We start from the raw sequence: 27,679 nt of genomic DNA on the forward strand, positions 1-27,679 counted from the left end.
TAGACAGGACTGATGTGGTCTTGATACAGGGCTCATCTCCAAGAGAGATCGTATTACTTGTGGCAAATACCATATTCTTCCTGAATCAGACAGACCATACATACTAACTCGGAACAGATTATGACGCATACACATCCTTTTCTACATATTCATCCCTATCGTTTTCTCAATGTTCGCGTTGGTCCTGGTACTATATTTTGTGTCGCTGTAGACGCTGCTGCCTTCACCTCGACACCACCACTGCCCATCATGCGACTCATCAGAGCAGCTCGACACTCCTTCGCCTTATCGTCACGATATTCCAACTGCGTTGCTGGGGGCTCGGATTCTTGGTTTTCTGGATCTTTGTCCTCTTCGCCAAATACGTCGTGGAACTCAGCCGCCGAGCGTGAGGCAGCACTGCTGGCATTGGAGGCATTGCTGATGGCACGGCCGAATAGCTGACGCTTGCGAGGTCTTGGGGCTGGTTGTTCGGTTTCATCGGAGGCGAAGGAGGGGAGATTTGGTGTTGTGGTCTCAATGAGTGAGGTAAGTTTTGAGGAGAGGGCCTGGCGCTCTGCGGCTTTAGCGCGAAGACGAGCTTGCTCTGCATTTTCCTGTTGTTTCGCTTGCTGTATATTTTCTTGTGGAGTTGGAGGATTGTCTGTGGTTTCCTCAGTGCGAGAAGTTGTAGTGTTAACTTTGCTTGTGGAATCGGAGCGAGAGCGAGGCAATGTGGTATGTTTGGTGGGTGATGGAGATCTGTTTAGACGTGCTTGAGGAACCTCAGCAAGAGGTGAGTCAAAGTCTTTGTCCTTAGGTAGACTATTCGTTGTTGTTTGGTGAGTGCGTGCTGTGACAAAGTCTGGTGAGATGACCGAGACAGGTTTCGCAGTCATTTTTCGAGAGACCTTCTCAGGCGAATCATGATCAAAGGCCGAGGTATCGACGCCAGCGCCGTGTGGAGGTTTCGTGATATGACTCTTCGTTGACTTGGACACCGGTTCTGAATGAGTGCGCTGCATGGGCTTTTGATGCAATCGTGCTTCAGGGGCGGTTCTAGAGGTTGGTTTAGGTTCAGGCTGAGAGGTTTCTGAGTATCTTTCTTTAATCTCAGGGAATATATAATCGTCGAGAGGGACCTTGAAGCCCGTACGGATACACTCCCAGAACCAATCTGCTGAAACAACAGGAATGCCCCATTTCAGAGCCACGCGCAACTTCTCCTTGCGCATAGAAGTGATGTCCTTGCAAATTAGCACGCTTGTAGTTTTACGAAACTCTCCATCAAACTTGGCTCCTAACTGAACAGTGGCTCTGGCAACTTGATTGAGCTCGATACCAGTAAAAGCAGCACTGCATATGATAAGATCCGAAAACGCCGGTATGGGGAAGAAGGTGAATGGTCGACCGAGAACGTGTTCCCCAGGGTCAAAGTATTGCTTGTTGTGAAGGCACTTTTCGATATAGTATTCTGTCACAACATGGAGGTTATCGTAGGTTTCCTGAGGGTGAGTGTTAGGCTGAGATGTCTGAGGAACAATCAGAAACCGGCTGCGAGGTGGCTTTGGAGTTCTTCCCAGAGCGGCCTCATTTAATGATGAGCAAAGAGTGGCCCCGAGGGTGACGAGTGTTTGCTCGAGGACGGAAGTTCTTTGTGCGTTGAATCCATGTATGTAAAAGTAACAGCTCCCAAAAATGCCCTGGTCTTCTTCTGGGACTATAGGAGCTGGTGGCTCAGGCTGAGCTTCTGCACGCTGTCGCTGTTGGACCTGAGCTTGGTTTCCGTCTTCCTTATTTTCCTGAGCGAAGGAATAATCTCTTGATGTTGACCGACCGAGGATATCGCCCCAGATGTTATTACGCTGTGAACTGAGCTTCATGCTGGCAGTCTTCCTGAGCTTCCTAGGGCCCTCCTCAGCGCCACCTGCAATGACAGACTTTGATCGCTTGCTCATTGTACGTTTCAGTTCTCTTGTAACCCATGCGCCCTTCCCTTGCTCCTCGTGAGGTAATGTCGGGTCGAATTTGGCTTCTTCCAAGATCATCCCTCGAGAGATAGATTGTTCAAGCCAGGCGAGGGTGACTGGGTGAATGCCCCATGCTCTGGCTGCAGTATATTTCTTGCCTTCTGGTTTGTTGACGATTAGGTGTGTGCACCGTCTCGTCAAGTCGCCCGTATATAAGCCTCCATTCGATGTGATTTTATTTGCGATTTCGTCCCTCTGGTCGCCAAAGCCAGTCAAACAAATCAGCAGCGAATCTCTTGCTGGCTCTCCTTTTTGTGGCTGGAGTGTAGGATCGATGCCTCGCCTCTCTAGGGGCTTCAGTTGGTGCTTATTCTCGAGCTGTCGATAATCAATCTCTTCGTCGTTCTTCCATATCTCGCTAAGTTCTTCGATCCAGGCGGCATCCATGGCCTTGATATCGGGGCGTTCACGAGCGACATGGCGATATTTGGGTGTGTCGTAGTCACCAACAATAAGATGGGTTACGTCGGGTGTGAGATCGTATTTATGAATACCACCAAGCTCGGCAACTTTGGAAGCGATGCTGGTCTAGGCATTATGGGTCAGTAAACAGGACTCATGATGACTGACGAGTTTGAACGGTACTTACACGATGCTCAGCAGGAATACTTGTACAGCAGACGACGATGCCCTTGAGAGGTTCTGCTGAATCAATTTGTATATCTTCCTCTTCATTCGCGCGAGGTGAGGCCATCTTCAGTCCCTTTTGTCTGGCGGTTGCTGTGGTGTTGCAACTTGGACATCGGAGCTTGTGATTTTAATTGATATCAATCTTTTTGGGAACGCGACGTGAACTAAAACCGCGTCCAGTGCTTAGACTGGGCCTAGACGTCATGACACAGACGGGGGCTCTCGCTACCTTGAGATTTGCACTGTAGATATCCACTGCAAGCCGCTGAAACCGGAGCTGAAGGGTATAGAATACAGTGCGGGAACAGCACCACATATCATAGATGGATGACAACTCCATCTCCGCGAGGTACTTAAAGGGCAGAATCATCTGAGTTTAACACAAGGATTCACTGTTGATCAGAAAACTCCAACTCAAGTGCTATGCATAGTTCGTAGACTCACGTGCAGAATAACCGTTTCCAGCACTCAAGGACCTTGACTCCATAACTCTACTACTGGCCCAGAGCCGATAATCGAATTTTAGGCTTCTTATGCTCATCATTCACGAAATTCTATAAAGAAAATTAAATAGAGAATTTAAAATATATTAATAAAGAATCTTATTCACGTTAAGAATTCTTTTATCATAAGTGTGATCAGTCAAGGGACCTAAGACATCTCATATCAGATATAAGTGAATTACGGATACCCCCGTAAGGCATCTACAGTCAAGCCCCGCTCATCACCTAAACTTCAACCCCACCATCAGCTAAGATCGCAGCCTTGTCGCGAAGTGAAAGCTCAACCCCTCCATCTACACTTCTTCTTCGTCTCCAACAACAACTTTCCGCCTTCCCTCTCGAACATAACTCAATCGCAGCGGCGCAACCTCCACATGGGGAACTCCTTCCGATAAACACTTCCTCACCCTCCGACCCTCACTCTGCGCCATCTTACCACGACCGAACCAAGCACCTTCACCGTTCGATCACCACTAGGAGCCTAACCCCGAGCATCCTCCGTGGAACATTTAGATCGTATCGGCCGACGCTCGCCAACAACCCGCTTGACGACTCGATTTCGATACCCTTGCAGAGCCTTGCCAACTAGCGACAATTCCGACGCCGTCAAGATGCCTCCACCATCTGCTGCCCAGCAGAAGGTTCTCATCGCCCAGTTCGTAGCTCTTACTGGTCAATCAGAGCGACAGGCTACCCGTGTACGTATTTTCCGTGTTCACCTTCCTTATGTCGATCATCGCGAACCAAGCTGGTCCCTGACACGGGTAAACCTCATGACATCCTACTGCTCTACACGGCATGGCTTGGGCTATGGATGCATCGGCCTCCGTTTCAGCGGCGCCTATTTAGCCAGGAGTTGTATCATCATGATTGTATGGTATGGCGTTGCTAACATCCACTTTAATAGTACCTCAAGAATGCCGGTTTCAAGCTCAACGAAGCTGTCGATACGTAAGTTACTGCCGTCTTTTCTATTCTTTATGCTTGTCATGATACACGTCGCCTATGTCTACTGGCACAATGCTCCCTGCTACATCCGGATACGGATATGTCTATATTGAGCAGCTTCCGGCTATTGTTTGCCCATTGTATCCTGTCACTGTCGCCTGGCCCACTATTGCCCGTCTCATTTGCAAAGTATGACCGACAAAGACGCCGATAGTCTTAGACAAGGTTACTTGTAGATCTGGTGCTATTGAGGGGTCTTGAATACGTTACCTCGAGGATATGCGTTGCTTATGCTTCTATCAAATTCCCAGATGAGAACCATGGGGATCTTGAAGTAGTTGGCACCCATGACCGGGCTTGTACAGACGCCTCCTACGTTGTTACAAAACTTTCAACCCCTCCTATCCTTCAGAGCCCTTGACCATTCGGCGCTTTGTGACCTATTGTAGTCACCCAAGCACAGTCCGGCCAGCTAAGAAGATGGGATGGAAAAGTTTCAAGAAGCGCATCACGACCGGGGTTCCTATCTTGTCCTCTACCAAGGAGGCCGGCAAAGATACCCCTGGATCGTCTCATCAGACGGAATCTGAACAAACACCAAAGTATTCAAAATCTCGGTATATCACCTTGGTGTTCAATAGTTGTGTTATGTGTTGGCTGAGATGGCCACAGCAGCACGCATAGTTATTGTTGGCCATTACACTGGCCCTTTGCTCGGAGCCCTTCGCTATTTCAACATTACCTTGTGGCATTGACTGACATATATCGAATAGGTTCTTTTCATCCAATGGAGACAATAAGGGCCCGTCGCCTCTAGAGACATCGCTAGACAAGCTATTCTCTCAACTGCAGGGTGTGTATGGTCCTCTTAATTCGTCAGGCTCTTTAGCTTACATCTTCAACTAGACTCTAGCGATGAAAAAGACAAACTCGAGCTCGACTCCACAATGTCATACCTCACTGAGAAGCTACAAGTCAACATCGAAAATGCCGAGCTACTTGTCGCGCTTGAACTTCTCCAGGCTCCCTCTGTGGGCGTCATTACCAGAAAAGGTTACGTTGATGGCTGGAAAGTGACTGGGTAAGAGAGCACCCAAGCCTGCTATTGACACCAAATGCAATACATGGCCAGACTCCTTTGTAGGATGTATTGCTGATTTGATACAGAGCTGGAACGACACATCAAGAGCATGCCGCCCATCTCCGAAAACTGACCAAATCCCTCTCTTCTGACCCGACGCTATTCAAGAAGGTTTATAGGCATACCTTTGTTGCTGGTCGAGACGGCGACCAGAAAGCACTGAACCTTGAGACTGCGCTCGTTTACTGGGACATCCTGTTTGCCCCTCCGGGAATGGAGTGGAAGACACCAAACCGCAATTGGTTGGAACTGTGGAAGTCCTTCCTCAATGCCAAATGGACTCGTTCGGTCAACAAGGACATGTGGAACATGACACTCGAGTTCGCTCTCAAGTCTTTATCTGACGAGTCGCTATCATTTTGGAACGAGGATGGCGCGTGGCCAAGTGTGATTGACGACTTTGTGGATTGGTGTCGTGAGCAGGGCATTGGTAAGACCGATGGCATGGACGTTGACAACTAGGGAAGCGGCACACTCATTGGCTCACAACACGAAACGGAGCCCATAGAAGACATGGACTCCTGCGACTTCGGTTCCGATATCCACATACCACTGTATACAGGCAGGGCACGTCGTTCAGGCGCCAACCGGACACACGGGAAGCGGGTTGCGTTTCTAGAAGGACGGCGTTAACCAAGAGCACCCGGACCATCGGTGTGGTTGTAATTGATGACTTATGATAGACATGCAGTAACAGAATAGAACACATTCATGTTACCAGTCTTTCTGTGTGATTTGTGTCTTGAACCCTTGGTGAGATTCGTCCATGTATTAGGTCCTTGAAAACGTGACAAGTACATTATGAAGCGAATGATAGTTTGGAGCTCTACAATATTTCATACAACCATGGCTGCTGTCTTTAGACGCAGCGTCGTTTTTGTACACGGCATCGTGTGATGCCTAAGCATAGGGCCAAGCCTTTTCTCGGACTCTGACGCCCACACTCTCATTCGAGGATCGTTCATGTATCCTACATGATGATTTCCTGCTTCTTCGTTCTCGCTATTAAAGCCGTTTGCCATCCATTTATATCTTTAAGTCTTTCCCTCTCCCCTTATGCCTCACTACCAGTCGTCTTCCACTTGGGCGGTCCAAATCTAGCCAATGACTCAAGCTTTCCGTCTCCGAGCTTGACATGGGCGGCGCGAATCATACGGGGCTCGAGGCGCAATGTATTTCGTACGTCTTGGTGAACCTTTGAGGCGGCATCGTATCGCATGACAAAGTAATGGCCGTGTGTGTGCTTCATCTGATGCACTGAGATAGGCTTCGGTAGGGAGAAGACACCCCAGTTGGCGAGACCGCGGACGACACCGCCATTCTTGAGGACGAGGGAACCGACGGTTTGGGCGATTCTGCGTTGGTTAGCTAAGATCGGTTAATGATTCGATGCGAGGAACGCACTCCTTCACCTCGGAGAGGCTGCCCGGTCGGACCTGACTTCGGTTAGCTCAAATGCATCCACAGAGAGGAAGGAACTCGTACAATTGCAATTAATTCGTAGAGCATCTTGGTGATGACATCTACAGTAAGAATGATATTGTCGCGGAACAATTTGATGTCGCCCAAGCTGGATGAATTTCTGGCGGATCTCGAATTTTGGGCTCCGAGGATTAGCCACTTCAATGGCGGGAGCTCATGACAAGTGGGGCATCTATCTATTCACAACACAATGCACTGCTGGATTATAGTCGATTTCATCGTCATTCATGATAATCTAAACACGATGCCTTCTATGTTACATGCTTTTTGATAAAGTACAGTCGAGACATATCTCGAGATTGGTGGTTTTACATATTAGATTCGCTCCTTAGACAAGGCCTGCCAGATACTCCATGGCAGTTTCCAGCCAGCTGTCTTGACAGCGAATGGGTTGAAATCTGCTTGCTCTAGACGTTGCAAGTACTGTGCCGAAGGGATAGCTTCAAGAAGCACTCCAAATCCCTGACGGATCTCTCTCAATGTGTCGCTTCCCTCGGTATACAAATGCTCAGCTTCTCCTTGATGCTCAAACTCATGACCTGGATCCTCTCCTGCCTTGAGCCGCTTGAGCATCTCTCGGGCCGTGATGAGGTGGTCATTGGCTCGTGTCGCGACCTGGAATACAGCATCTTGAAGTCCGGGAGCATTGGGTCCCTGCCTGAAGACCTCCTCCTCCTTAACTCCTGCTTCAGCCATAGCATCCAATGGCAGAAGAAGCGCAGGCTCTCGCACTGCTGGAACCTGACCAGAAGGTGTATTTACTGGAGGAGGAGGAGCCGCCAGAACAGGGATGCCACGTAGGACCGCAGCGATACCACAAGCCTTTCCGATATGACTTGCGAGATGATCGACATGCATTGATCTCAGCGGAAGTGATGCTAATGTCGCGTACATGAGAGTCGAATATGTATTCTCAGCATACTCCTCCAAGCTCGCCAAATTCGCAAAGGGCCTGTTTGTCATATGCTTTTCTCTCGTTTTTATTAATCTCGAGATCCAAAATTTTATAGATTTCTTGGTAGAATTGCCATCACGGGCCTCCAGATCTTGTAGACCCTTGTGAAGGAGGATGCAAATGGGTTCGCGAGGGGGACGACCCGCGAAAGTGTTGTCAATGGATTCTTGCCAGAATTTCATTCGAAAGGATCCAATCGTAGGGTTAGAGACGAGCTCAGGGAGACGAACAAGCTCAAGGTTGAGGGTACGGAGAGCAGCGTAGGTGTCTTGTACTGGAGAGGGGACGAAGCGGCGAATGAGATGAGCATCATAGTCGCTGTTTCTAAGAAATGTCAGATTAGATTGTTTCAGAATATAGTTCATCTTACTGTAACTGTGTCAAGCAGTATCTTCTTGCAGATTCAACATCAGCATCTGTGATATATGTTCGGCGACATGTTCGGGCGTGGGTGAAGCCCCGAAGGCTCTGGCCCAATAGTCTTGGGCGATACATTGTAAAATGATGAGTCCTCAACGATTATTGAATTACAATTGTCTTTCGAAAACCGTTATCATCTCAATAACAATGCAATTGATCGTGATAAAATGGACATGACGGTCCTGCGACTTAGACACGGCCACCCATAGACGTCGGATTTCCAATCGCTTTTAGTGAATTTTTCATGACGTCGAGCTCTGCCGCGCCACAGCATCAGCCACACCAATTAACACGAAATGACGAGATGGAAGGAACCACTTAAACACGGGATCAGGTGACACTGCCACGCACAGTCGCGCCTGCAAGGGTTTGTCGCGTCTCCCAGCTCCGACCTCAAAGAGCTCTTTTGGGGGGCTTCAACATTTTTGGCCAAACGCTCTATGAGAAAAGGTCTTTAGTCATGACACTTTCTTACCAAGAAAATCACCCAGATGATCATATAGATCCAGAACCTCCCACGAAAAGAAGAAGGTTTTTTGCAGACCCAGACGAACTTTCTTCAGACCCTGTCTCTCATGACCAGTCCCCACTACCGCAGCCGAAACGGTTCTTTAAAGATGAAGGCGATATCGAGGAAGAAGATGAATACAAAGATAATTTAGACGAAATACACGACGATGATCTCCCTGTAACATCTCCGTCACGGCCACCGGCGCTCCAACAGGAGTCGTCTGTCTCCTTTGATCAAGAGGCATTCGAAGCTTTCGTCGGGGACAAGGTCTCTATTGACGTTCTCTCGGCCATAAGAGACCACTGCGGAAACGATCTCGAACGAGCGATTAATATATACTTTGATGGAACATACAAGAAATTTGTTAAGAAGCCATCATGGAAAGCACCCTTAAGGCCTGCCTCTACCGCCAGCTCCAGTCGGTCGCCCAGCGTCCCCAACGAACGCAAGCCAAATATCAAGACAAGCCAAAGAATGCCAAAACAACGATATATAGGAGCGTTTGGTGTTGAAGGATGGGCTACACGAAGCGGAGTTAACGTGTTGAAGCACGGCGACATCGTGAAAATCGAGCGACAAAAATTACAGCCACCCCAATCTGTCAGAGGGAAGGGAAAGGCCGGACCAGTTACACCTTCGCGAGGATTTGCCGCCGCGGCCGCGAGGCGAGTCGATGTTATCGTGCGCTTCACCACTCAAAATGGATCAGAAGTTGGACGGCTAGCGAAGGAGACAGCAAATTGGGTTTCAGCTCTGATCGACGAAAAGGTGTGCAAATTCGAAGGAACTGTGGTCTACGCCCCTGAGAGACTCCGAACGAACGACACGGTTTTCTTACAATTGCGATGCTCACTACTCGACTCTGCCTTCTTCAGCCGCTCATTCAAACTTGCTGACGACCGATCGGCTGCTTTCTTCGAACAAAACGAGACGAACGATGAGAAAACACTTCGACTACGACAAGTCGCACTGGTCAAATTATTTCAAGAGATCAATTTACAGCCCACTATGTCGAATTCTGCTGCCACAGATGGCCGTAAGGGGCTACTCCGAGCTGCTGAGCAGGACGAACAGAAGCAAAAGGAGGCTAAGAAGTCAAATGGGAATACAAATGGAAACGGTAAGGAAGCCGGCTCATCCCAGGCGTCCGAGACCGAGGAAGGAGAAGAGCTGGAACAGGATCAGCTTGATGCGCTGTACAAGAAGGCACAGTCCTTCGATTTTAGCACTCCTGAAGCGGAGCCAGCAGATACCTTTGCTATGACACTGCGATCATATCAGAAACAAGCGCTACACTGGATGATGGCAAAAGAGAAGGACGAGAAAAGCAACCGGGAGCCATCCATGCACCCTCTTTGGGAGGAGTACGATTGGCCATTGAAAGATGTCGATGATAAAAACGTACCTCAGGTTGAGGGACAGCCGAAGTTCTACGTCAATCCGTATTCTGGCGACTTGTCCCTTGACTTCCCAGTTCAAGAACAACATTGTCTGGGTGGTATTCTTGCCGATGAAATGGGTCTCGGCAAGACTATCCAAATGCTAAGCTTGGTGCACACGCACAGATCCGAGATCGCGCTTCAAGCTCGCCGAGCAGCTGTTGAGCTCTCGAGCGTGAATCAGCTTACCAGACTGGGCAAGAACTCAGAATCGGTGCTTGATGCGCCATGCACAACGTTGGTGGTTGCACCCATGTCGCTACTGTCGCAATGGCAAAGTGAAGCGGTGAAGGCTTCCAAGGATGGAACAATGAAGATTGAGTTATACTACGGCAACGAGAAGTCAAGCAATCTGCAGGCACTCTGCTGTGCTTCCAACGCGTCCAACGCTCCAGGCCTGGTGATTACCAGTTACGGAGTTGTTCTATCCGAATTCAGTAGCATAGCTGCCAGAAACGGAGACAAGAGCTTTCACAACGGCCTCTTCTCCCTAAAGTTCTTCCGCATTATTATCGACGAGGCACACCATATCAAGAACAGGTCATCCAAGACTGCAAAGGCTTGCTACGAAATATCAGCCTACCATAGATGGGCTCTGACGGGAACTCCCATCGTCAACAAATTAGAAGATTTGTTTAGTCTTGTCAGATTCCTAGGCGTGGAACCTTGGAACAACTTTTCGTTCTGGCGAACATTTATTACTGTGCCTTTCGAATCAGGCGACTTTATGCGGGCCTTGGATGTTGTACAAACAGTCCTAGAACCTCTCGTCCTACGACGTACAAAGGACATGAAAACACCCGACGGCAAACCGCTTGTGCTCCTACCACCTAAGCAAGTCGAAATTGTTGATGTGGAGCTATCGGAAACGGAACGAGATGTGTATAGTTACATTTTCAACAAAGCGAAACGAACGTTTTCGCAGAACGTTGAAGCGGGTACTGTCATGAAAGCCTTTACCACCATCTTTGCACAGATCCTGCGTCTTCGCCAATCTTGCTGTCATCCCATCCTCGTCCGCAATCGTGATATTGTGGCAGATGAAGAAGAAGCTGGAGCTGCTGCTGATGCCGCTGCTGGACTGGCAGATGATATGGACCTTGAGTCGCTTATCGCTTCTTTCACGGCAGAGACAGATGAGGCTTCGAAGGAGACTAACCAGACCTTCGGTGCTCATGCCTTGGAACAGATACGTGATGAGGCTGAGAATGAATGCCCTCTATGTTTTGAAGAGCCGATGAATGATCAGACCGTGACTGGGTGTTGGCACTCTGCGTGTAAAAAGTGCTTGCTTGATTATATCAAGCATCAGACTGGCAAGGGCGAAGTGCCTCGGTGTTTCAGTTGTCGTGAGCCGATCAACAAACGTGACCTGTTTGAGGTCGTTCGACACGACGATGACCCTGATATGATGATGTCGAAGAATCCTAAGATCAGCCTGCAACGAGTTGGTGTTAATGCTTCTTCAGCAAAGGTGGTTGCACTGATGTCTGAATTGCGGAGTCTGAGACGAGAACATCCCAAGATGAAGTCTGTGGTGTTCTCCCAGTTCACGTCTTTTCTTAGCCTTATCGAGCCTGCTCTCACTCGTGCGAACATCAAGTTCCTGCGACTTGACGGGTCTATGGCCCAGAAAGCTCGAGCGGCTGTACTTAACGAGTTCACCGAGAGAAAAGGGTTCACGATCCTATTGCTGAGTTTGCGTGCTGGAGGTGTCGGGTTAAATCTGACGAGCGCTGGCCGAGTATTCATGATGGATCCCTGGTGGAGTTTTGCAGTCGAGGCTCAGGCCATCGATCGAGTACACAGAATGGGACAAGAGTCGGAAGTACAAGTCAAGAGATTTGTGGTCAAGGAAAGTGTGGAAGAGCGGATGCTGAAGGTCCAGGAGCGGAAGAAGTTCATGTGAGTTTTACTGATGGTGAGAGTATCAGAGCGCAGCTAACCTTTGAAACAGAGCATCCTCTTTGGGCATGATGAGTGATGAAGAGAAAAAGCTCCAACGTATCGAAGATATCAAGGAGCTATTGAGCTAGCAGCTGCGCATATATCTGCTGCATGCATTGCTTGGTTTATTTCTGCATATTTCTCATTGCTAGACATGATGGCTGTGGCATGAATGCATTCGCAAGGCGTCTAGGACATAAATGGGATACGAACAATAGTATAGAGGGCATTAAAATAGCAGGCAGCCTGTTTGACAAGATAGTCTAGGTCATGGCAAGGCCTCAAGGAGTCTGGTTGGCTGGGTTCGAAGTTGGGATCAGAAAACACCAGCATCTGACGAACAAGTCTGACATGAAGTCAATCACGATAGTTTAGGCATTTAAAAAATACATGAAACTTAATCATATCTTCTAGTCATGTCTTTATATTTTGAGGAACAAGACGATCATTTGGTACTGACTTTTGGTCATGGTGATGTCTCAGCGCGGTCATGTTCCTGCATTGCCGCAATGGGCGCGTGACCAAAGGCCCTATGAATGTATCATCCTCAGTCTCAACCATCACGAACCTGACGCGACTCACCTGACTTGGAACCTCATGGGTACAAAATCACCGTAATATTCAACTTTGACATATTTAAATACTCCAGAGTCAGCCGGGTGGCTGCTGTCACTGTGGGAGTGTTGTGTCACAGAGTATACATATATAGGCGACTGCATATCCGCTACACAAGCCGTTCGCCTGTTTAACCTGCACTTTCTCTCTATTCTTCACTCTCTTTGTTAGCGTTCTTTGAGCATATTTACAACCTGGATAACCCTTCGTTAAGGTCTGGAGAAGTAGTCGAGGGACAAAGCAACGGCGTTGCTGCAGCTCACGACTCGATCTCTCAAAAGGACCCAGAGATCAAGCAAGAGTTTGAGGACGAGCTAGAAGAGACACAAGTTGGTGAGATTGAAACCGATACAAAGTCTGTACCCAAGGACAACCTTAAAGACCCAGACGACGATTACGACAGCGACGACGAGCATCATCTTTGCTCCATACTTCTCTACTTTATATCAAAGACTCTTCTGAACCATCTCAGAGACGAACCTGAAGACATACCAATGGACCGCTTTGCCGAACAGTTCTTTGGTCGTCAGGACCAGTCTTCACGCTCTCGACCTCCTGAGGATCCCAGCTTCATGGAAACATTCGCAAAGAATTTGGCCAAATCCGCTGCTAAATCTGCCGCCAGAAAAGCCATGGGTCAATCATCTTCTGAGAAACGAACTCGCGATGGCACACGAAGCGGAAACCAGATCAACCCTGAAGACTTCCGTGGTGTAGCTGAGTTCGTTCTTGGTATGCTTGGCGGCAAGAATGAACAGCCCCGAAGAGACGACGATCGCAAGAAGGATAAGAAGAGGAAGAGAGATAAAGATAAGGAGAGGAGCAGAGAAGCACCGAGGAGTAGGGATGTTGAAGATGGCGGTGATAAATACGGATCTGATAAAGAACGTCGAAAGAGACGTCGTCACCGCGTAACCTTTGCAGAACCATACTACGAGTCTCCTCGTCCAGAAGGGACTTACTACGCCCAGCCCTACGAGCCTCGTCGCGACGATGACAAAGAAGAGCGCCGCCGTCGTCGTCGTCAACGTCGATACAAGCGCGACCTAGATCTCAAGACCCTTAAGACAGAGTTGGAAGCCATGTCGAGCACTATAATCTCTTTGAACGCAAGAGGCGCCAAACATCGGGACTGTGAGTTTTATGATCGCTTTGTGAGAAAGGGCGGAAGGTTGCAGGATGTCATCGGGAGTACGTTGGGACAGATCAGGGGGGTTATGGAGGGTGAAGTTGAGGCGGAGGAGAGAAGACGACGGAGGGATCGTAGGAGGGAGATGCGATGATATCCATTGGTACAAGGTTGAGGGGTTGTTATTTTATTGCGTCTTTGCAAACGTGTTAGGCAATCTTCTAGAATTTATATGTGTTACAACAAAGAATGTTCTCAAGTTTGATGGACTGCATAAGGAATCGGTGCTTTGCAGATGTTTGATGGGGTGCTTGTTTGCATGTACATATAGACGAGGGAGCCAGCTGGCGTTTGTAGGGAATGAAAGAAATAAACCAGTCATTGATTGTCAGTTTCAACTGGCGAGGTACGATGATGGACACGATATGTCGCTGCAATTGAGGAAGCAGGTTATTCCCTGGGTATATAGATATGCAGTCGCTTTCTTTCGTTCTGTCAATAATGCGTTATCCGTGTCATCCCCATAGACATTTTCTCATTCGCGATGCCTTCCATCAGTCTCACTCACAATTCAACAATCCTCAATCACCTTGCACCGTATATCACGACAGAAACACACACTACAAAGCCAACAACTCAAAGTTACGATCACGCTCACGACTTCAAACCTCTCCCATCAAGAGCCCTTCACAAGCTTCATCGTCGAGACACAGCTCCGGAAATCATAGGGATAGTCGTCGGTTTAACTCTCCTTGCCGCTATCATCGGAGTCGGCTTATTTGTATGGAACTGGAACATCTTCAGGCAGCTCAAGGCGAGCAGGAGTCAGAGACACAACCGTCGTCGTCACTCACACCGTCGACGTCATATCATAGGACATTTCAACGCAAGTGTCGAAGATGACCCTGAATATGTCGAGCTTGAGTCTCGTGAACTTCATCACCGCCATGGAGTCCGTCACCACCCTAACTGCCGACATCACAGGCTTCACCACGGACATCGACATCATCGTTCAGGCCCTCGAAGACCGGAGCCGATATTTCAGATGCCCAATCCCTGTCATCTACATCCACTTCACCCACCGAATGAGATGGATGCACCTCAGATACATGATGGACTGAACAATCCTTTCATGTTTGGACATCGCTGGCATAGGCGGGATAGGGATGTTGTTTCTGTTTGTTAGACCACTGCGCATGAATAGCAATAGACTGTATGATATACTGGGAAGAGACAATAAATAAGCTTATGAATATCTAGAAGACGGGCTAATAGAATACAAATGATACGATACATGAATCCAACTACACAAACATGATGCCCTGGGGCTCTACTTTCCGAAGTCAAAGAACGAAGCACTAATACATTCAAAGGATACACAAGAAATAGAGAATTCTAAACATAAGTTAGCCTCATTCTCATGTATGTGAAAGTATGAGGACAGTATTCACTTACCAAAAGGCAGGGCTTCTCCCCCTACTACCCATCTGCCGGCTTATCAGGTGGAGGCGGAGGTGCATCATCCGCAGGAGCAGCACTCCTATCGGAATGTCTCGAGCCTCCACTACTCATCGATTTATGCCTCCTATGATGATGGTGGTGGTGATGATGATGCCGGCGATGTTTCTTCTTCCTAAAAGTAAACCGTGCAGATCTGTAGTAGAAGTACAAAAAGGTGATGACAATGGCCAGGAATGCAGCAAGGGTAAAGCCCACAATGAGTCCAATCTTGATGTTGTTATTCGTAGTTGGGTTATCAGAGAATTGTCTCCTTATAAGAGTGGGATATGGGCTAATATGACTGAAGGGCTTCGTGAGTGGATGAAGAACGGCTGGGGATCCATGGCGTCGGGCAGCCTGCAGGTGAGGCGAGGATGTAGGGATATACATTAAATCTCACAGATCTCAAGCAGAATAGAGTCAAAACATTGATATAAAAGTGCAAAAGGGGGCGTCTAACGACACCAAAATCAGCAAAACATGATGCAGGACAATATTCTTATCTCTTGGGATGAGGCCTGAAGAGATGGATATTTAAGTTTACGTCTACGATAACAGGATCAGGCAGAAATATGGCAATTGAACATGGTGTGAGAGAGATGTTTCTTGAGGAACGACATGAAGGAGGGATGCATGCATATAGGCGCTGCAGCCCGACGAGTGTAGTGAGAGTAAGACGTGCATTCATGTCCCAATCAACGGGTTCCGAGGCGAGGTTTGTGCGGCGATGGTTACTGTTACGGTTGACTTGCGGGGGGTGAGAATGCTGTGCGATGTGAGTTGTTAGTTATGGATAAAAGGAGGTAGATGTGCGTGGTGAGAACAGAGAGTTGTATGACATGATATGAGGCTATGAAGATGTTACTTGTTGTGATATTAGACAGATTGTGCTTGATCTAGCAGCAGAAAGGCTGAAACATATACATGACTATACAAAGTTGAATAGTAAATGAATAAAAAGAAGAACAAGAACCAAAAGTTATCTGCCGTGGCTTCAATGCCAACGCATCAATCGACCATTTGAGGCATTCGATCAACGTCTCGTTACCAATCGTACGACACCATTCAACGATGCATGCACGTTGTATCACTAAAGAATACATGATTGGATATGTCAGAATGTAACATGATATCAATCAAGTACCAAGAACCTGGAGAAGTACACATTGATCGTGTTGACATCACGTCACTCTACCCATGAAAAGCCATAGTCTAGAGCTGAAGCCATAGCCAAAGAAGGGTCATGGCGCATGATGATCGTATTTGCTTTTTCCTGAGGCTCAACTAACGCCAGCATAACCTCCAATATCATTCTGCATTAATTCATTATTTCTTTCTTCTCTGTGATCCAAAGGTTGAGCGTTTTTCTACTTACCCCTGTCAACCCCCCATGACAATGTTCAGGGGATGGAAACCGCCTCACTTACACGACAGACAAGGCCATGACTCGGCTGAGCGGATCATCATGAGCACTTGACAAAGAGTTTACCATACTATCAGATCGCTTATTATTAGCTACAGCAGTAGACACTATCCTATCGGCACTGATCCGTGTATTCCGGGCATAGTCTCCGCTATATTCGTTAGTTGATCGACGGAGGGGAAATGACCCAAGTTGGCTCTGAGAGGGCTGAGTCTTAGAAGGCTGAGGATGTATTGACCACCTGTTCGTTGGCAGACATGATGCAACGGATAGATACATGCATTTACGATGCTCTACAGTATCCAGTGCTGATCAACACGACCAGAATCAACGGCTCATCAGCTCTAGAATCATAAGACACGTTTAAACTGAACCCCCCGCTTAATTATTGACCGTACAGGTAGTATTGGGGCACTATATACGAGTCAAAGCGCAGTTCCCACCTCTGCTCTCCTCACTTTCAGTCCAGGTCCAGATTGCCGAGAAGCAGCACGCACGCATTGCATTACCTGACCTGTAAAAGTTAAGCCCCTCCATAGACTATTCAATCATAAAAAGACTCGTTCTTCCTCTCAGCTCAGCTCACTCTCTCTATAAATCATCAATCTTCAACATATCAGCTCCACACGTGGTTCTGTGGCTTGCTATAACCCCCACGTGTCATCACCAACCTCTTGTATCGCGTGTTGATCACTACGATATACATATACATACAGTATAACCATAACCATAAGGGTATTCACCTTTATGGTTACTCATCGATCACTTTATCATGAAACATAACAACAACGTCAGACTTCTCGCTGTTCTCGCAGACCCAGAATCAGACGAGAAGAGCGAGTATCGCTTCCTCGTCGACGGCGCTCACGTAAGATACGTCACACTAGACGGGGGTCTCATAGACCCTGAACATCGCACATACGAGCCAAAACTCCTCCCTCAACTCCCTGTATTTCCCCCCGGGGACTGGAACGAGGGCCGTGTCGGAAAGGACGGGCATACAGGGAAGCCTTTCTTCTGCGAGACGAGAAGAAGCAGTCTGCCTGGAATTGGAAATGTCTGGCATGATGTTATGGTAGATCATCTTGAGCTCCGCCAAATCGAGCGTGTGCGCCAAACACTCTATCGTGTATCGCATCCTTCCTCTAAGACACCGGTACTGGCAAAGTTTGCGCAGTTTCCATGGGAGATTCCTTACTTCGCTGCTGAGACGACTTCGTACGAATGGATTCACGGTCAAGGCATCGGTCCTGAGTTTCTCGGTCATATTCACGAGAACGGGCGAGTCATTGGTTTCCTCCTCGAAGAGATTCACAATGCTCGGACTGCAGAACCTGAAGATCTCGCCGCATGCCAGCGAAGTCTGCAAAAACTGCATGATCTGGGTATTGTACATGGCGATATCAACAAGCACAACTTCCTCATCAGACAAGACGGCGATGCTGTCCTCATCGACTTCGAGACAGCCTACAAGTGCACAGATCCAGATATACTAGATGAAGAGTATCGACATGTCAAAGAGAGTCTGGAAGATACATCAGGGCGTGGAGGAGCAGGTATGGCGAGCGATTCAAGTTCAGATTAAATGGGTTATGAGTATACGGATCACGGTACAACATAGTACCACATGTGCAACAGGTTTTCATCACGAATAACAGGCGTTATGTTTTTCTGATACCAGGGTATACAACAAATGTCAATTTATCTTATTGACTAATAAACAAGAATTCTTTTTGCAAAAAAAAAAAAAGTGCCCGATTTCCAAGGGTCTATCAAGCCCGAGAAACACCAAAAGCGCCATCAAGAAGAAGAAATAGTACAGTGAACATCGCCGAGCTTAGTTCAGGAGGATCTGCTGCACATACTGGGGTCCGAACAAAGGCTCGCCGAACGCAGAGCCAGGAAGAGTAGCGACAGGCTTCTCAGCAAGCTTGCCATCAGCACCTCGCTGAAGAGCAACGAGACCGCTGGTACCGTTCTGGTTACCAACAAAGACGTGCTTAGCAGTTCGGCTAAAGCTCATCATACGGGGAAGGAGGCCACCAGATGAGACGGTATCGGCATAAGTGAGAGTTCCGCACTCAGCGATGGTAAAGCGAGCGATAGAATCGGTCTCGTTTCCGGACAGACGGTTGGAGATGTAAACGTCCTTGTTGTTAGGAGCGAGAAGGATCTCACCAACAGCAGCGGTCTTGGGGTCCTTAGCAGGAGCGTCCTTGCCGTAGGTAGAAATAGACTGGTGGTGCTTGAAGGCAAGGGTGTTCTCCTCGTAGGAGACAGAGTAGACGAGGGCCTGGTTGCTCAGCTCACAAGCAACGATGTAGTGAGTAGCCTTCTTTCCACCACGAGGGTAGAAGACACCATGTCGAGGACCGCAGCCAGGCTCAACAGGAATGTTCTTTGCGATCTTGTAAGCATCATCCTTGGAGTCGATGATGACAACAGAGTCAGTGCCGAGATCGTTGACGGCAAAGTAGCGACCAGAAGGGTCAAGGTTAGCCTGATGAGGGTGAGAAGCAGCCTGGCGCTCCTTATCAGGGCCAAGCTTTCCAGGAGACTTGAGAGTCTTGACGAACTCCAGGCCACCCTTCTGAGTGTTCCAAACATCAATGGTACCATTTCCATAAGCAGCACCAACGAGACGTGTCTTATCCGAGTTGAACTCAAGATGAACAACGCCGACACTTCCGGCCTTCTTGGTCTTGAGGGTAAGCTTATTAGCCTCGAGATCAAGATTGAAGAGTCTCAGCTCATCAGAGTTCTCGTCAACGGCGTAGAGCAAGTTGGGGTCATAGTAGGCCATCCATGAGTTACCGCCCTCGATCTCCTGGTTCAGAGTGAGCTCGAACTTGCCCGTCTTGGGGCTGAAGTCGGCGACGTAGATGTGGCCAGAGTTTCCGAGAAGGATGCGCGCAGCAGCGGATGAAGATGCTGAGGCAGTGGGGTATGAGCTGCGTGCAATGTTAGGAAGCGCAGAGGCAGATGTGGCGAGAGTGGCCAAGAGGCCAGCGATAGTGTACTTCATATTGTTGTGTGAAGCGTGTTTTGTTTTGTGTTGTTTTGTTTCGTTTCGTTTCAAAGTCGTAGTAGTAGTAGTATACTGCAATAGCGATCGACAATCAATATCGAATGGGGTATCAAAAGCTGAAAAAGCCAGAAAGTCTATAAAAGAAACAGGAACCAGTCCAATCTTTTTAAGAATTGAAAAAAAATAAAAAAATAAAAATAAAAATAAAAATAAAAAGTATAAACGTAATCGTGTGTAATTTTAATGAAGGGAGGCTGATGTTAGCAAAAAGGATTGCGGCTGTGAGAAATAGAGTGACCAAGGATCAATGGCTGGGGGTTGAGCATATATAGCTACAGATGTAAGCCTCAGCCTCAAAAGACCCAGACCAGGTAGTGAACCATTCTCACAAAGGACTGCGATCCATGCAGATGCACAGTCACTGGAACAAGAGAAATCCCCTCAAAAGAGCAACCTTGTCAAGCCTTGTTCACTGGCGAAAAGGCGAACATCCCATTCCATTCAGTGGAGGCGCAGCGTCAGTGATTGGAAGAACAGCGATCAACCGCTGATCAGGGGTAATGAGAAGAAGAAAAAAGGTAATGTAGGGGCTGTGCTACAGTGGCTGTAGGGCTGTTAGCCAGTGAATGTTCACGGCAACATGAAACGAAACGGATACCACAGTCAGCAAACACACCGGTCGAGTTTCACCACTGATCCTCCCCCCATAACAATTGGCTCAGAACATAGCAACTCCAGCGCTTCGAGCTGAGATGCAGGGGGTTCGCGTTTATAGGAGACCGCCAAGATGAGAAGGGATTGGATCAGCGGTAAAAAGCAAACGCTCAGCCCTTGCGGCCTTTTTTTCTCCGACCCGATAGCTTGAGGTCAAATGATGCCATGCTCAGAGTAGGGCTGAATTGGTTGGCCATTCTCTGAGGCCATGGTTTGTCTCGATCCTCAACGCTTTGACTAATGGTTATGCTTATTCTCTTTGCTTTTACTGGCAGGTCGAGTTGTCATTACTTTCACTAACTAATCCTTCGCTTGCACGTGAGATTTTAGTACCTGTCATCTTAACACGGATGTCCTCATCATGCCATCAAATCCGAAGGAGTCTGTCTGACCCAGTCTCTCTACTCAATCCCAAACATACATCTTCTCCATAACCAGGCGCATAGACCAGATGATCACATATTTAAATAACCAACCCGCCCAGTATTCTTCACATGCCATCACATGCACAGCAAGCAAAATACCTCATTTAAAGAAGCCCATGCAAAACCATTTACCATTATTGTCCCTCTACTAACAGAATATGGACACATGAAAGAGAAGAAATTACATACAAAATCTCAATGCCCACCGTCATGAAATGCTAAACAGGAAACGTGCGGTGAGATGCTATATAAGAGCGGTAAGAAAAAAGAGAGGTTAATGGGGGGAGTCGCAGGACGGACATCAAACGCCATCATCATTGACTACAGCCAGAACAGAGCACCACCGGCGATGATAATGGCCAGAGCACTTGCGCCGTTCCGTGTGCCAGCGTTGGAACCCTTTCCATCATCTGAGCTGCTGCTGCTGCTGCTCGAGCTAGAGCTCGAGCTGGCGCAGTCTTGGTTGAAGCTGTTGGTCTCACAGTTGGTGGTGTCAGCGGGCTCAGTATCATCTGTGCTGCCGTCAGGGTTGCCCTTGGGGGTACTGCCAGAACCGGAACCAGAGCTGCTGTCATCGCTGCTATCGTCTCCGTGGTCGTTGGAAGGCGCGCCGCTGCTGCCGCCAGGAATAGTGGCAGGCTCATCGTCGTCGTCGTTGTCCTTATCCTTGTCCTTGCTATCTTTGCTGTCCTTATCGTCCTTGTCATCGTCCTTGCTATCCTTCTTCTTGTCCTCCTTCTTTCCCTTGTCCATGTCCTCACCAGTGGCCATCAGAGAAGCAATGGTGTGTCTCTTGTCACCGTCGACAATGGTGTCGTTGGTGCCAGCAGCATCCTTGTACCAGTAGCTAGTACCCGAGTTGGAGCCAGGACCAGACTTGGCATTGAAACATTGGATCTCAACATCGGAGAAGGTAGCAAAGTAGTAACCACTCTTCTGGATATCGGGAGCATCCCAGTCGATAGGACCTCCAGCCCATGCTACAGTACCTTCGGCATTACCCTCCTTACCACCAGGCCACAGAGAAAGCTGCACGCGAGAGGGTGTCTGAGGGAAGTCAAAGTTCTTAGAGGTGGCATTCCAGGTATCACTCTTCTGGAGAGTTCGGCCGAGCTTGCCATCAACCCACCACTCAATCTTGTCGGGGGTCCATCGGATTTCGTAATCGTGAAAGTTGGCAAAGGTATCAGACAGCGTAATGTTTTCGGAATTCTCGTCTATCAAAGTGTCAGCCGTGTCAGGTACAACACACCATCACGTGAGGATTCATGGCTGTGTCACGAACAAGGGGCTACCTTGTTGTGTGACACTGGGACGACTTACAGTTGGTGATGCCCTGGAAGTAATAATTGGTCTGAGCATCGCCGAGCTCTGTACCAACAAACTCATAATCGATCTCATCCTTGACGTCAGAGAAGAGAATGAAAGCAGTAATGACACCAGCACCACGGCTGGTCTTGAAGCGAGCCTTGACGTTACCATACCACATGTAGACAGTAGAAGACAGCAGAGTGCCAACACTGTCCTTGGGCATGGTAAGAAGAACGTTGTTCTGGAAAACAACAGGCTCACCCTGTGCAACCCAGTCGGCCTTTGAAGAATCACCAAGATACTTGCCGATATCGACAATTGAATCAAGGGAGTTCATCTTCATCTTGCGGTCCTCGCAAACAGGAGCGGGGACACAAGAGTCGAGGGAGAAGGACATTGTAGGATCGCAACCACCCAGGCAGTACGCACCAACACCGCATTCACCATAGGCTGATACATGTCAGACATCAGAAATCATCAACTCCGTGCAGGTAACTTACTGGAGCAGCATGGCGAGTCCTCGGGACAGTGGCTGCTGCGCGTGCACTTGACAGCGGCGACAGAGCTAGCGCCCAAAAGGGCAGCAACAACAAGAGATCGCAACATTATGAATATGAAATAGTCGAGCAAAAACAGATGTAACTGATGCTTTGATGCAAGAGCGCCCTCGAATTAGGGGTTCGGTATTATGGTATGGTCTGATCTGATCTGATCGGGATATTAAGAGTAGATAAGGCGTTGAAGTGTCGAGAACAGGTAGCGACTGCTGTTGAATCGAGTAGACACAAAAACGACAGTCGAAACAACCCAGCAAGCGAGCGACTTGGGTTGTTGTCGGTGATTAAAGGTGTATTTGCGTGGTGTTGATAGCGACCGTCTTATTAGGCTGCTGATTGACAGTTGAATCAAGCAAAAAAGGGCGATGGAATGCGGGCCGCAAAACAGTTTGCGCGTCCTCGATCCGAAAAGATTGTCCCTTTTCTAGAAATCTCCCTTGAATACGCAGGACTTTCCTTCTTAACGAGAGCAGAAGGATGTCGGGCAACTCCGCAGAAAGCGAGTGTCTGATTTAGAAATTATCGCGTAGATTCTGCGTGTGCTTTTTTCGATCGATCGGGACTCGACTGTGTGACTTGAGCGAGAGAGAAATAGCGACGAGAAAATAAAAACGATTGATAGTGCCACCGATGTCTTCCCTTGGGTTAGGAAGAAAGCAAACGATGAGCAAAACAGTGAAAAAGAAAAAGGTGGATTATCAACACCACAGACAGACAGCGAAATCTGGGGAAAGGATAGGATAGAACCAAGGGAAGAGGGATTAAAGAAGAGAAGCGAATCTCCCAAAGAAGAAGGCCGAACAGACTGGACCAGACTCCCCCCCGTACCTGTCCGTTCCCCATCAGCACTCACACACTCGCGCACTGGCAAAGCGGACCTCTCGTGCCGAGAGACACGAGACATGGCCTTTTTCGTTTAGACGCACTATCACACTAAACCACTCTGGAGATAACAGTGACTAGGCTTGAGAAAGGACCAATAACAGCTCGAGTTTATTCAAACTTGGTGATCGGTTCGTCTAAGATCACGCGCCTGATCCTGGCTGACCCCTGAACTCCATACACCTAGGCAGAGGCGATGTGACTGCCTTGGTGATCCATCAGTAGCATCATCGTATAGATATCAGCTGTAATAAGAGCAATTGCTGCCATGGAATCCTCTAACACCCAGTCCATTGAACATGTCTTCAAGGCAACAGTGCTCAATCTCTGAATGCCTACAGCAAAGCAATCACTTTGTTATCAGTTGCATCACTGCGGTCGCAAATACCCTCGTTCGCCAACAAAGTTCAACCAAATCGATTGAGTTTGACTTGATCTTCAAACCCGAAATGCTACCTACTATGTATATTAAACTTTCAGCTTCGACTCCATTTACAACATCGATGTATCTCTAATTACTTCGATGATACCACAAGCCCTGAGTTCAAAGCCCGTACATTCCGCGAATCAACATCCATATCATTCAACCCATCCATCCATATCTCCCCAGATTTCAGGTCATAGACTCATCCCTGCCCATCATAATACGTACCGCCCCCTTCATTCCGGCCCATTTTACCTTTCTCGCCAGAGCTCAATGCAATAACCACACTAACAGTGGATGGATGTCATAATGAATTAGCACTCGAAAACCTTCCAAAGCCCTTCTACGCCATCATGCATTGCCGATGTCACATCTACATCTGGTACGCCATTGCCTGCCACACAACCGCTTCCCCTCCCGCCGCCACAATCCCATTGTACCCGACAAGTAGCCTAAGTACCTTTACCTAACCCAGGCTGACAGCCCAGCGCCCACCACAGGGGACACGCCACGGTCCCTGACCAATCTTACAGGCCTGTCAAACACCAACTTGCTGACAGTAGACAACCAAGAACGCATTACTATCTTGCAGCAACTAATTGGTACAGGATAATGGCAAATGATTTGTGTCTTCGCAAGCTAAAGCGATCCGCGCAATATACAGGATATGTACATCGTACCCCCAAATGCACCACGTTTTCATTACAGGCAATTGGTTCAGTTCACGAGCGTCAATCAGGGGGCCATTATGTTTGTGTGCAAGGAATCAACTCCAGGCATTGGGGTATAAGTAACCGAACCTAAAATCGAACAGTCCCATCCTTTCACAACCAGAATCGAAAAGGAAAAAGACAAGGGGAAAAAACAACACACACTGCCGTCATCCTTCCTTCCCTTCGACTCGGTCCGTCTTGAAACGGCTTCGTCTTCCTCAACCTCAGACATCCATATCCTCCTTCATCTCTCCCCATTACACCAACAGACGCGTCCATATCACAAGTCCCTTTCCTTTGTAACACTCTCTTCCTATAGGCCAGTTCGACAGGTGCATACGCTGCATCTCGTCTTCAATTTTTCCACCTTTACGCGCCAGTTCCCAGTTCCAATCCTTTCCGTATCCGATCCGAAGGAGTGGTAACAAAGCCGGTGAGGCATTGTCCGCCATGCCTCATAAAATATTCGAGACAAGCCCACAATTAACAAACATTAAACAGTTTCCCGCATAGAAATTGTGCAGAACGCCACTGCTGATTTTCCCTTTGTTTTTGGTGTTTTGTGTCTTTTCCCTTTGCAATAGGGAATTCTGGGTAAAAGATCATCTTCTTGGCTATCGAGTTCTCACAGGAGTGCGAAACTTGCAAGAGATCCCAAAGCCACCTTGCGACTCGCCCTATCTCTTGGAATTAGGGAACAAATCTATGCATGTCAGTTTCAATGAACGCTTCTTCACTCTCCGTCGTCAAAACGGAGCAGTCGAGACGTACCTGGAAAGTGTTCTTTGGCGTACTGTTCGCAAGCCTACGTCATATGTCAACACCTTACATGCTTTCTCAAGTTCCGAGGATTAAGATACGTACTTTGGCAGGTTTGTTGACCTTCTGCCCAATTGACTTCCACTTGTTGTTCTCGTACTCCTTGATGGCGTTCAATAACGCTTGGCTCTGATAAAGGGGAGGTCAGCTTTGTTGTTCAATGTACAGGGCGAATGGTGGCTACCTCGTCCTCAGCAAACTCAGCATAATGCATGTCCTAAATCCAATTAGCTTCTTAAATCCTCCCGTTGATCTCCTGGTCGAGCATACCTTGTACCAATGCTTCTTGACAGATCCTTCTGTCCTGGTAGGGAAAGTCTACACGTCATTTTTAGCATATGAATCATACCCAGGTTACACCGTAGGTCTTACCTTGGCAATCTCTGCCCAGCTGTTGCCAGCATCTCGCATTTGCTTCAGTCGCAACTCTTCTTGTGGTGTCCAGGGGGTGTTAGTCCGGCTTTTCTTGGCCGGTGGAGGTGCAACTGGTGCTGCGTTCGCATCATCTGTCTGAACTTGTTGTGGTTGTTGAGGAACCGCCTGTGGTGGGGGAGGAGCTGCGACAGGAGGTTGAACTTGAGATGGGGTAACAGGGGCAGGAGGAGCAGCTGTGGCCGGAGGTCCAGCGGCACCAGGTGCCGGCCTCTTTCGCGACCGACCAGCTGGTGCCGGAGTGGGAGTAGGTACTTGCTGAGGAGGTGCAGCACCATTTGGAGGCTGCTGAGGAACGTTCATGGGAGGAGGTTGAACAGGCGCCGGGTGATGTTGCTGCTGCTGCTGTTGAGGTTGCTGTTGTTGCTGCGGTGCCATATTAGGTTGAGGGGCGCCGTAGCGGAATTCCATGTTCTCAGGACGACGAGTCATGTCGTTCTGGTATTGGTGAGGGTTGCTATTGAGAGACGCAGGTCAGCAGGGTAGCTCCCAATCGTAGGGCTTCATGATCGATATGAATGGGCACGGTAGTCGACACAACCACAAGCTACAGGCATTAGAGGTACTTTCATGTGAGAAAGTTACTTGTGTAGCTTTGGTAGGCGTCAGGTCTATCAGTGGTGAAATGGGTCGTGAGACACAATTCGAAGGCACCGATTAAGGACCTTACAAAGCCAGAAATACCGTGACGAAACAGGGAAAGAGTCGTATTACTCTTGTAATCGACAGATGGTGTGGTACCTGGTCCAAGAAAGAAGGGTTCATCAAAGGACGTATTACTTACTGCATCTCGGTTGGCTGATGAGAGTTGGAGTAGACATACTCCGGGACAGGCCCGACTTGCCACTGCTGCATGTTCTAAAAGGTACCAGTTAGCCATCAGATTCAAGGAACCATCGGCAATAAGCAAGGAAACATGATGTTGAAAGCCGTGAGACGCTGACGCTAGCGTCTGCGATACAACAAGACATATCATGACTCTGACTGGTGTATCAATCAACGTGGGTCTGAAGCACGCGCAAACTGGGGGTGACGCGACCAGGGTCTGAGCTGAACTGAGCTGCGCAACTATTGTCGATATCGAATTTCGACAGGAACAGGACAATAGTCGCTTCATAACATTTGCAGCATACCTGTAACCACAGCCTCGGGTCCACCTTGTTGGCCGGCATCGCGTTGCGATTCATAGTGCTTCTCTCCGTATTAACACCAGAAGCGCGATGGCGCAAAACGCGGAACTTTTTTTCGGATGACCAAGAGTACAGATGGTGACAATAGAGAAAGTATTTGTACTCACGGGCAAAAGTCTGACTAGTTGATCCGTGAATAAAGTTGAGTTAAAAGGCAAGAGAGTTAGACAGTGACCAGTCACAATATCGTGAAGGCGACAACGTCGATACAGGAGAGGTACAGACGAGTATCTCGAGTATCTGCGAAGTACTCAACAAAGATCTGTGCTGGGAGGGGATTTTTAGGGCGTCAGGAAACACAACCGCGGGATCTGGTTGGTAAAAAAACTGAAACGTGATGTGGTGGGATGCCGGTTTGAGTTCTCCACGCAAGTACCAACTGGTCGAGATGTTCAAAGTTTTTTGTCTTGTAATGAACCTTTGTGCGCTGGTTGAGGTTGGGTCAGTATCAGCGTGTAAGTGGTGAGAGTGGAAATAAAGAAAATTGTTCGAGTTCAACGGAATCGCATGTGCGCGATGCTCTACGTGTCTA

General features: G+C 48.3%; 8 protein-coding genes across 8 annotated transcripts; 3 read left to right on the forward strand and 5 right to left on the reverse strand.

The window, feature by feature from the left end:
- Positions 1–155: 155 nt before the first annotated feature.
- FOBCDRAFT_293570 (BRCT domain-containing protein) lies at positions 156–2,703 on the reverse strand (the record flags this gene model as incomplete). Its single annotated transcript, XM_031184643.2, has 2 exons — positions 156–2,537; positions 2,599–2,703. 2 exons carry the CDS (start codon positions 2,701–2,703, stop codon positions 156–158), a joined length of 2,487 nt encoding a protein of 828 aa, XP_031040285.2.
- Positions 2,704–3,343: 640 nt separating this feature from the next.
- On the forward strand, positions 3,344–5,971 carry FOBCDRAFT_224061 (Cullin binding-domain-containing protein). The gene is made up of 5 exons (XM_059609647.1): positions 3,344–3,840; positions 4,050–4,093; positions 4,864–4,943; positions 4,997–5,171; positions 5,258–5,971. Exons 1-5 carry the CDS (start codon positions 3,754–3,756, stop codon positions 5,691–5,693), a joined length of 822 nt encoding a protein of 273 aa, XP_059464954.1. The 5' UTR covers positions 3,344–3,753; the 3' UTR covers positions 5,694–5,971.
- FOBCDRAFT_183447 (Squalene/phytoene synthase-domain-containing protein) lies at positions 5,972–8,327 on the reverse strand. The gene is made up of 5 exons (XM_059608585.1): positions 8,039–8,327; positions 7,064–7,992; positions 6,717–6,889; positions 6,636–6,667; positions 5,972–6,586 (listed from the first exon to the last, which is right to left on the reverse strand). Exons 1-5 carry the CDS (start codon positions 8,161–8,163, stop codon positions 6,286–6,288), a joined length of 1,560 nt encoding a protein of 519 aa, XP_059464955.1. The 5' UTR covers positions 8,164–8,327; the 3' UTR covers positions 5,972–6,285.
- Positions 8,328–8,477: 150 nt separating this feature from the next.
- Positions 8,478–14,962, forward strand: FOBCDRAFT_250665 (SNF2 family N-terminal domain-containing protein). The gene is made up of 5 exons (XM_054704694.2): positions 8,478–11,943; positions 11,996–12,042; positions 12,772–13,734; positions 14,257–14,543; positions 14,605–14,962. The coding sequence occupies exons 1-5, from the start codon at positions 8,549–8,551 to the stop codon at positions 14,848–14,850; spliced, it is 4,938 nt and encodes a 1,645-aa protein (XP_054560669.2). The 5' UTR covers positions 8,478–8,548; the 3' UTR covers positions 14,851–14,962.
- Positions 14,963–17,205: 2,243 nt separating this feature from the next.
- FOBCDRAFT_37266 (uncharacterized protein) lies at positions 17,206–18,363 on the forward strand. Its single transcript, XM_054704697.2, has one exon. It carries the CDS (start codon positions 17,425–17,427, stop codon positions 18,235–18,237), a length of 813 nt encoding a protein of 270 aa, XP_054560672.1. The 5' UTR covers positions 17,206–17,424; the 3' UTR covers positions 18,238–18,363.
- FOBCDRAFT_37265 (Lactonase, 7-bladed beta-propeller-domain-containing protein) lies at positions 18,364–19,761 on the reverse strand. Its single transcript, XM_031184655.3, has one exon. It carries the CDS (start codon positions 19,675–19,677, stop codon positions 18,490–18,492), a length of 1,188 nt encoding a protein of 395 aa, XP_031040297.2. The 5' UTR covers positions 19,678–19,761; the 3' UTR covers positions 18,364–18,489.
- A 1,223-nt stretch (positions 19,762–20,984) lies between these two features.
- FOBCDRAFT_37278 (concanavalin A-like lectin/glucanase domain-containing protein) lies at positions 20,985–22,941 on the reverse strand. Its single transcript, XM_031184656.3, has 3 exons — positions 22,631–22,941; positions 22,143–22,580; positions 20,985–22,036 (listed from the first exon to the last, which is right to left on the reverse strand). The coding sequence occupies exons 1-3, from the start codon at positions 22,734–22,736 to the stop codon at positions 21,141–21,143; spliced, it is 1,440 nt and encodes a 479-aa protein (XP_031040298.1). The 5' UTR covers positions 22,737–22,941; the 3' UTR covers positions 20,985–21,140.
- A 2,442-nt stretch (positions 22,942–25,383) lies between these two features.
- FOBCDRAFT_293587 (uncharacterized protein) lies at positions 25,384–27,144 on the reverse strand (the record flags this gene model as incomplete). Its single annotated transcript, XM_059611829.1, has 7 exons — positions 25,384–25,409; positions 25,478–25,511; positions 25,571–25,654; positions 25,796–25,843; positions 25,898–26,414; positions 26,742–26,815; positions 27,091–27,144. 7 exons carry the CDS (start codon positions 27,142–27,144, stop codon positions 25,384–25,386), a joined length of 837 nt encoding a protein of 278 aa, XP_059464956.1.
- Positions 27,145–27,679: the final 535 nt, after the last annotated feature.

Source organism: Fusarium oxysporum, chromosome V (genome assembly GCF_013085055.1).
Source record: "Fusarium oxysporum Fo47 chromosome V, complete sequence".
Classification (NCBI taxonomy): Eukaryota; Fungi; Ascomycota; class Sordariomycetes; order Hypocreales; family Nectriaceae; genus Fusarium; species Fusarium oxysporum.

Coding starts and splice junctions, on each gene's coding strand:
- FOBCDRAFT_37278 (XM_031184656.3), bottom strand. CDS start 22,736: ATGTTGCGATCTCTTGTTGTTGCTGCCCTTTTGGGCGCTAGCTCTGTC. Junction 22,581..22,630: donor GGACTCGCCATGCTGCTCCA/GTAAGTTACCTG, acceptor GACATGTATCAG/CCTATGGTGAATGCGGTGTT. Junction 22,037..22,142: donor CTTCCAGGGCATCACCAACT/GTAAGTCGTCCC, acceptor ACACTTTGATAG/ACGAGAATTCCGAAAACATT.
- FOBCDRAFT_250665 (XM_054704694.2), top strand. CDS start 8,549: ATGACACTTTCTTACCAAGAAAATCACCCAGATGATCATATAGATCCA. Junction 12,043..12,771: donor TGAAGAGAAAAAGCTCCAAC/GTATCGAAGATA, acceptor TCTCTTTGTTAG/CGTTCTTTGAGCATATTTAC. Junction 14,544..14,604: donor ACATCTTCAGGCAGCTCAAG/GCGAGCAGGAGT, acceptor GTCATATCATAG/GACATTTCAACGCAAGTGTC.
- FOBCDRAFT_37266 (XM_054704697.2), top strand. CDS start 17,425: ATGAAACATAACAACAACGTCAGACTTCTCGCTGTTCTCGCAGACCCA.
- FOBCDRAFT_224061 (XM_059609647.1), top strand. CDS start 3,754: ATGCCTCCACCATCTGCTGCCCAGCAGAAGGTTCTCATCGCCCAGTTC. Junction 4,094..4,863: donor CTCAACGAAGCTGTCGATAC/GTAAGTTACTGC, acceptor TATATCGAATAG/GTTCTTTTCATCCAATGGAG. Junction 4,944..4,996: donor GCTATTCTCTCAACTGCAGG/GTGTGTATGGTC, acceptor ATCTTCAACTAG/ACTCTAGCGATGAAAAAGAC.
- FOBCDRAFT_183447 (XM_059608585.1), bottom strand. CDS start 8,163: ATGTATCGCCCAAGACTATTGGGCCAGAGCCTTCGGGGCTTCACCCAC. Junction 7,993..8,038: donor TACTGCTTGACACAGTTACA/GTAAGATGAACT, acceptor GACATTTCTTAG/AAACAGCGACTATGATGCTC. Junction 6,890..7,063: donor TGGCTGGAAACTGCCATGGA/GTATCTGGCAGG, acceptor TGTTGTGAATAG/ATAGATGCCCCACTTGTCAT.
- FOBCDRAFT_37265 (XM_031184655.3), bottom strand. CDS start 19,677: ATGAAGTACACTATCGCTGGCCTCTTGGCCACTCTCGCCACATCTGCC.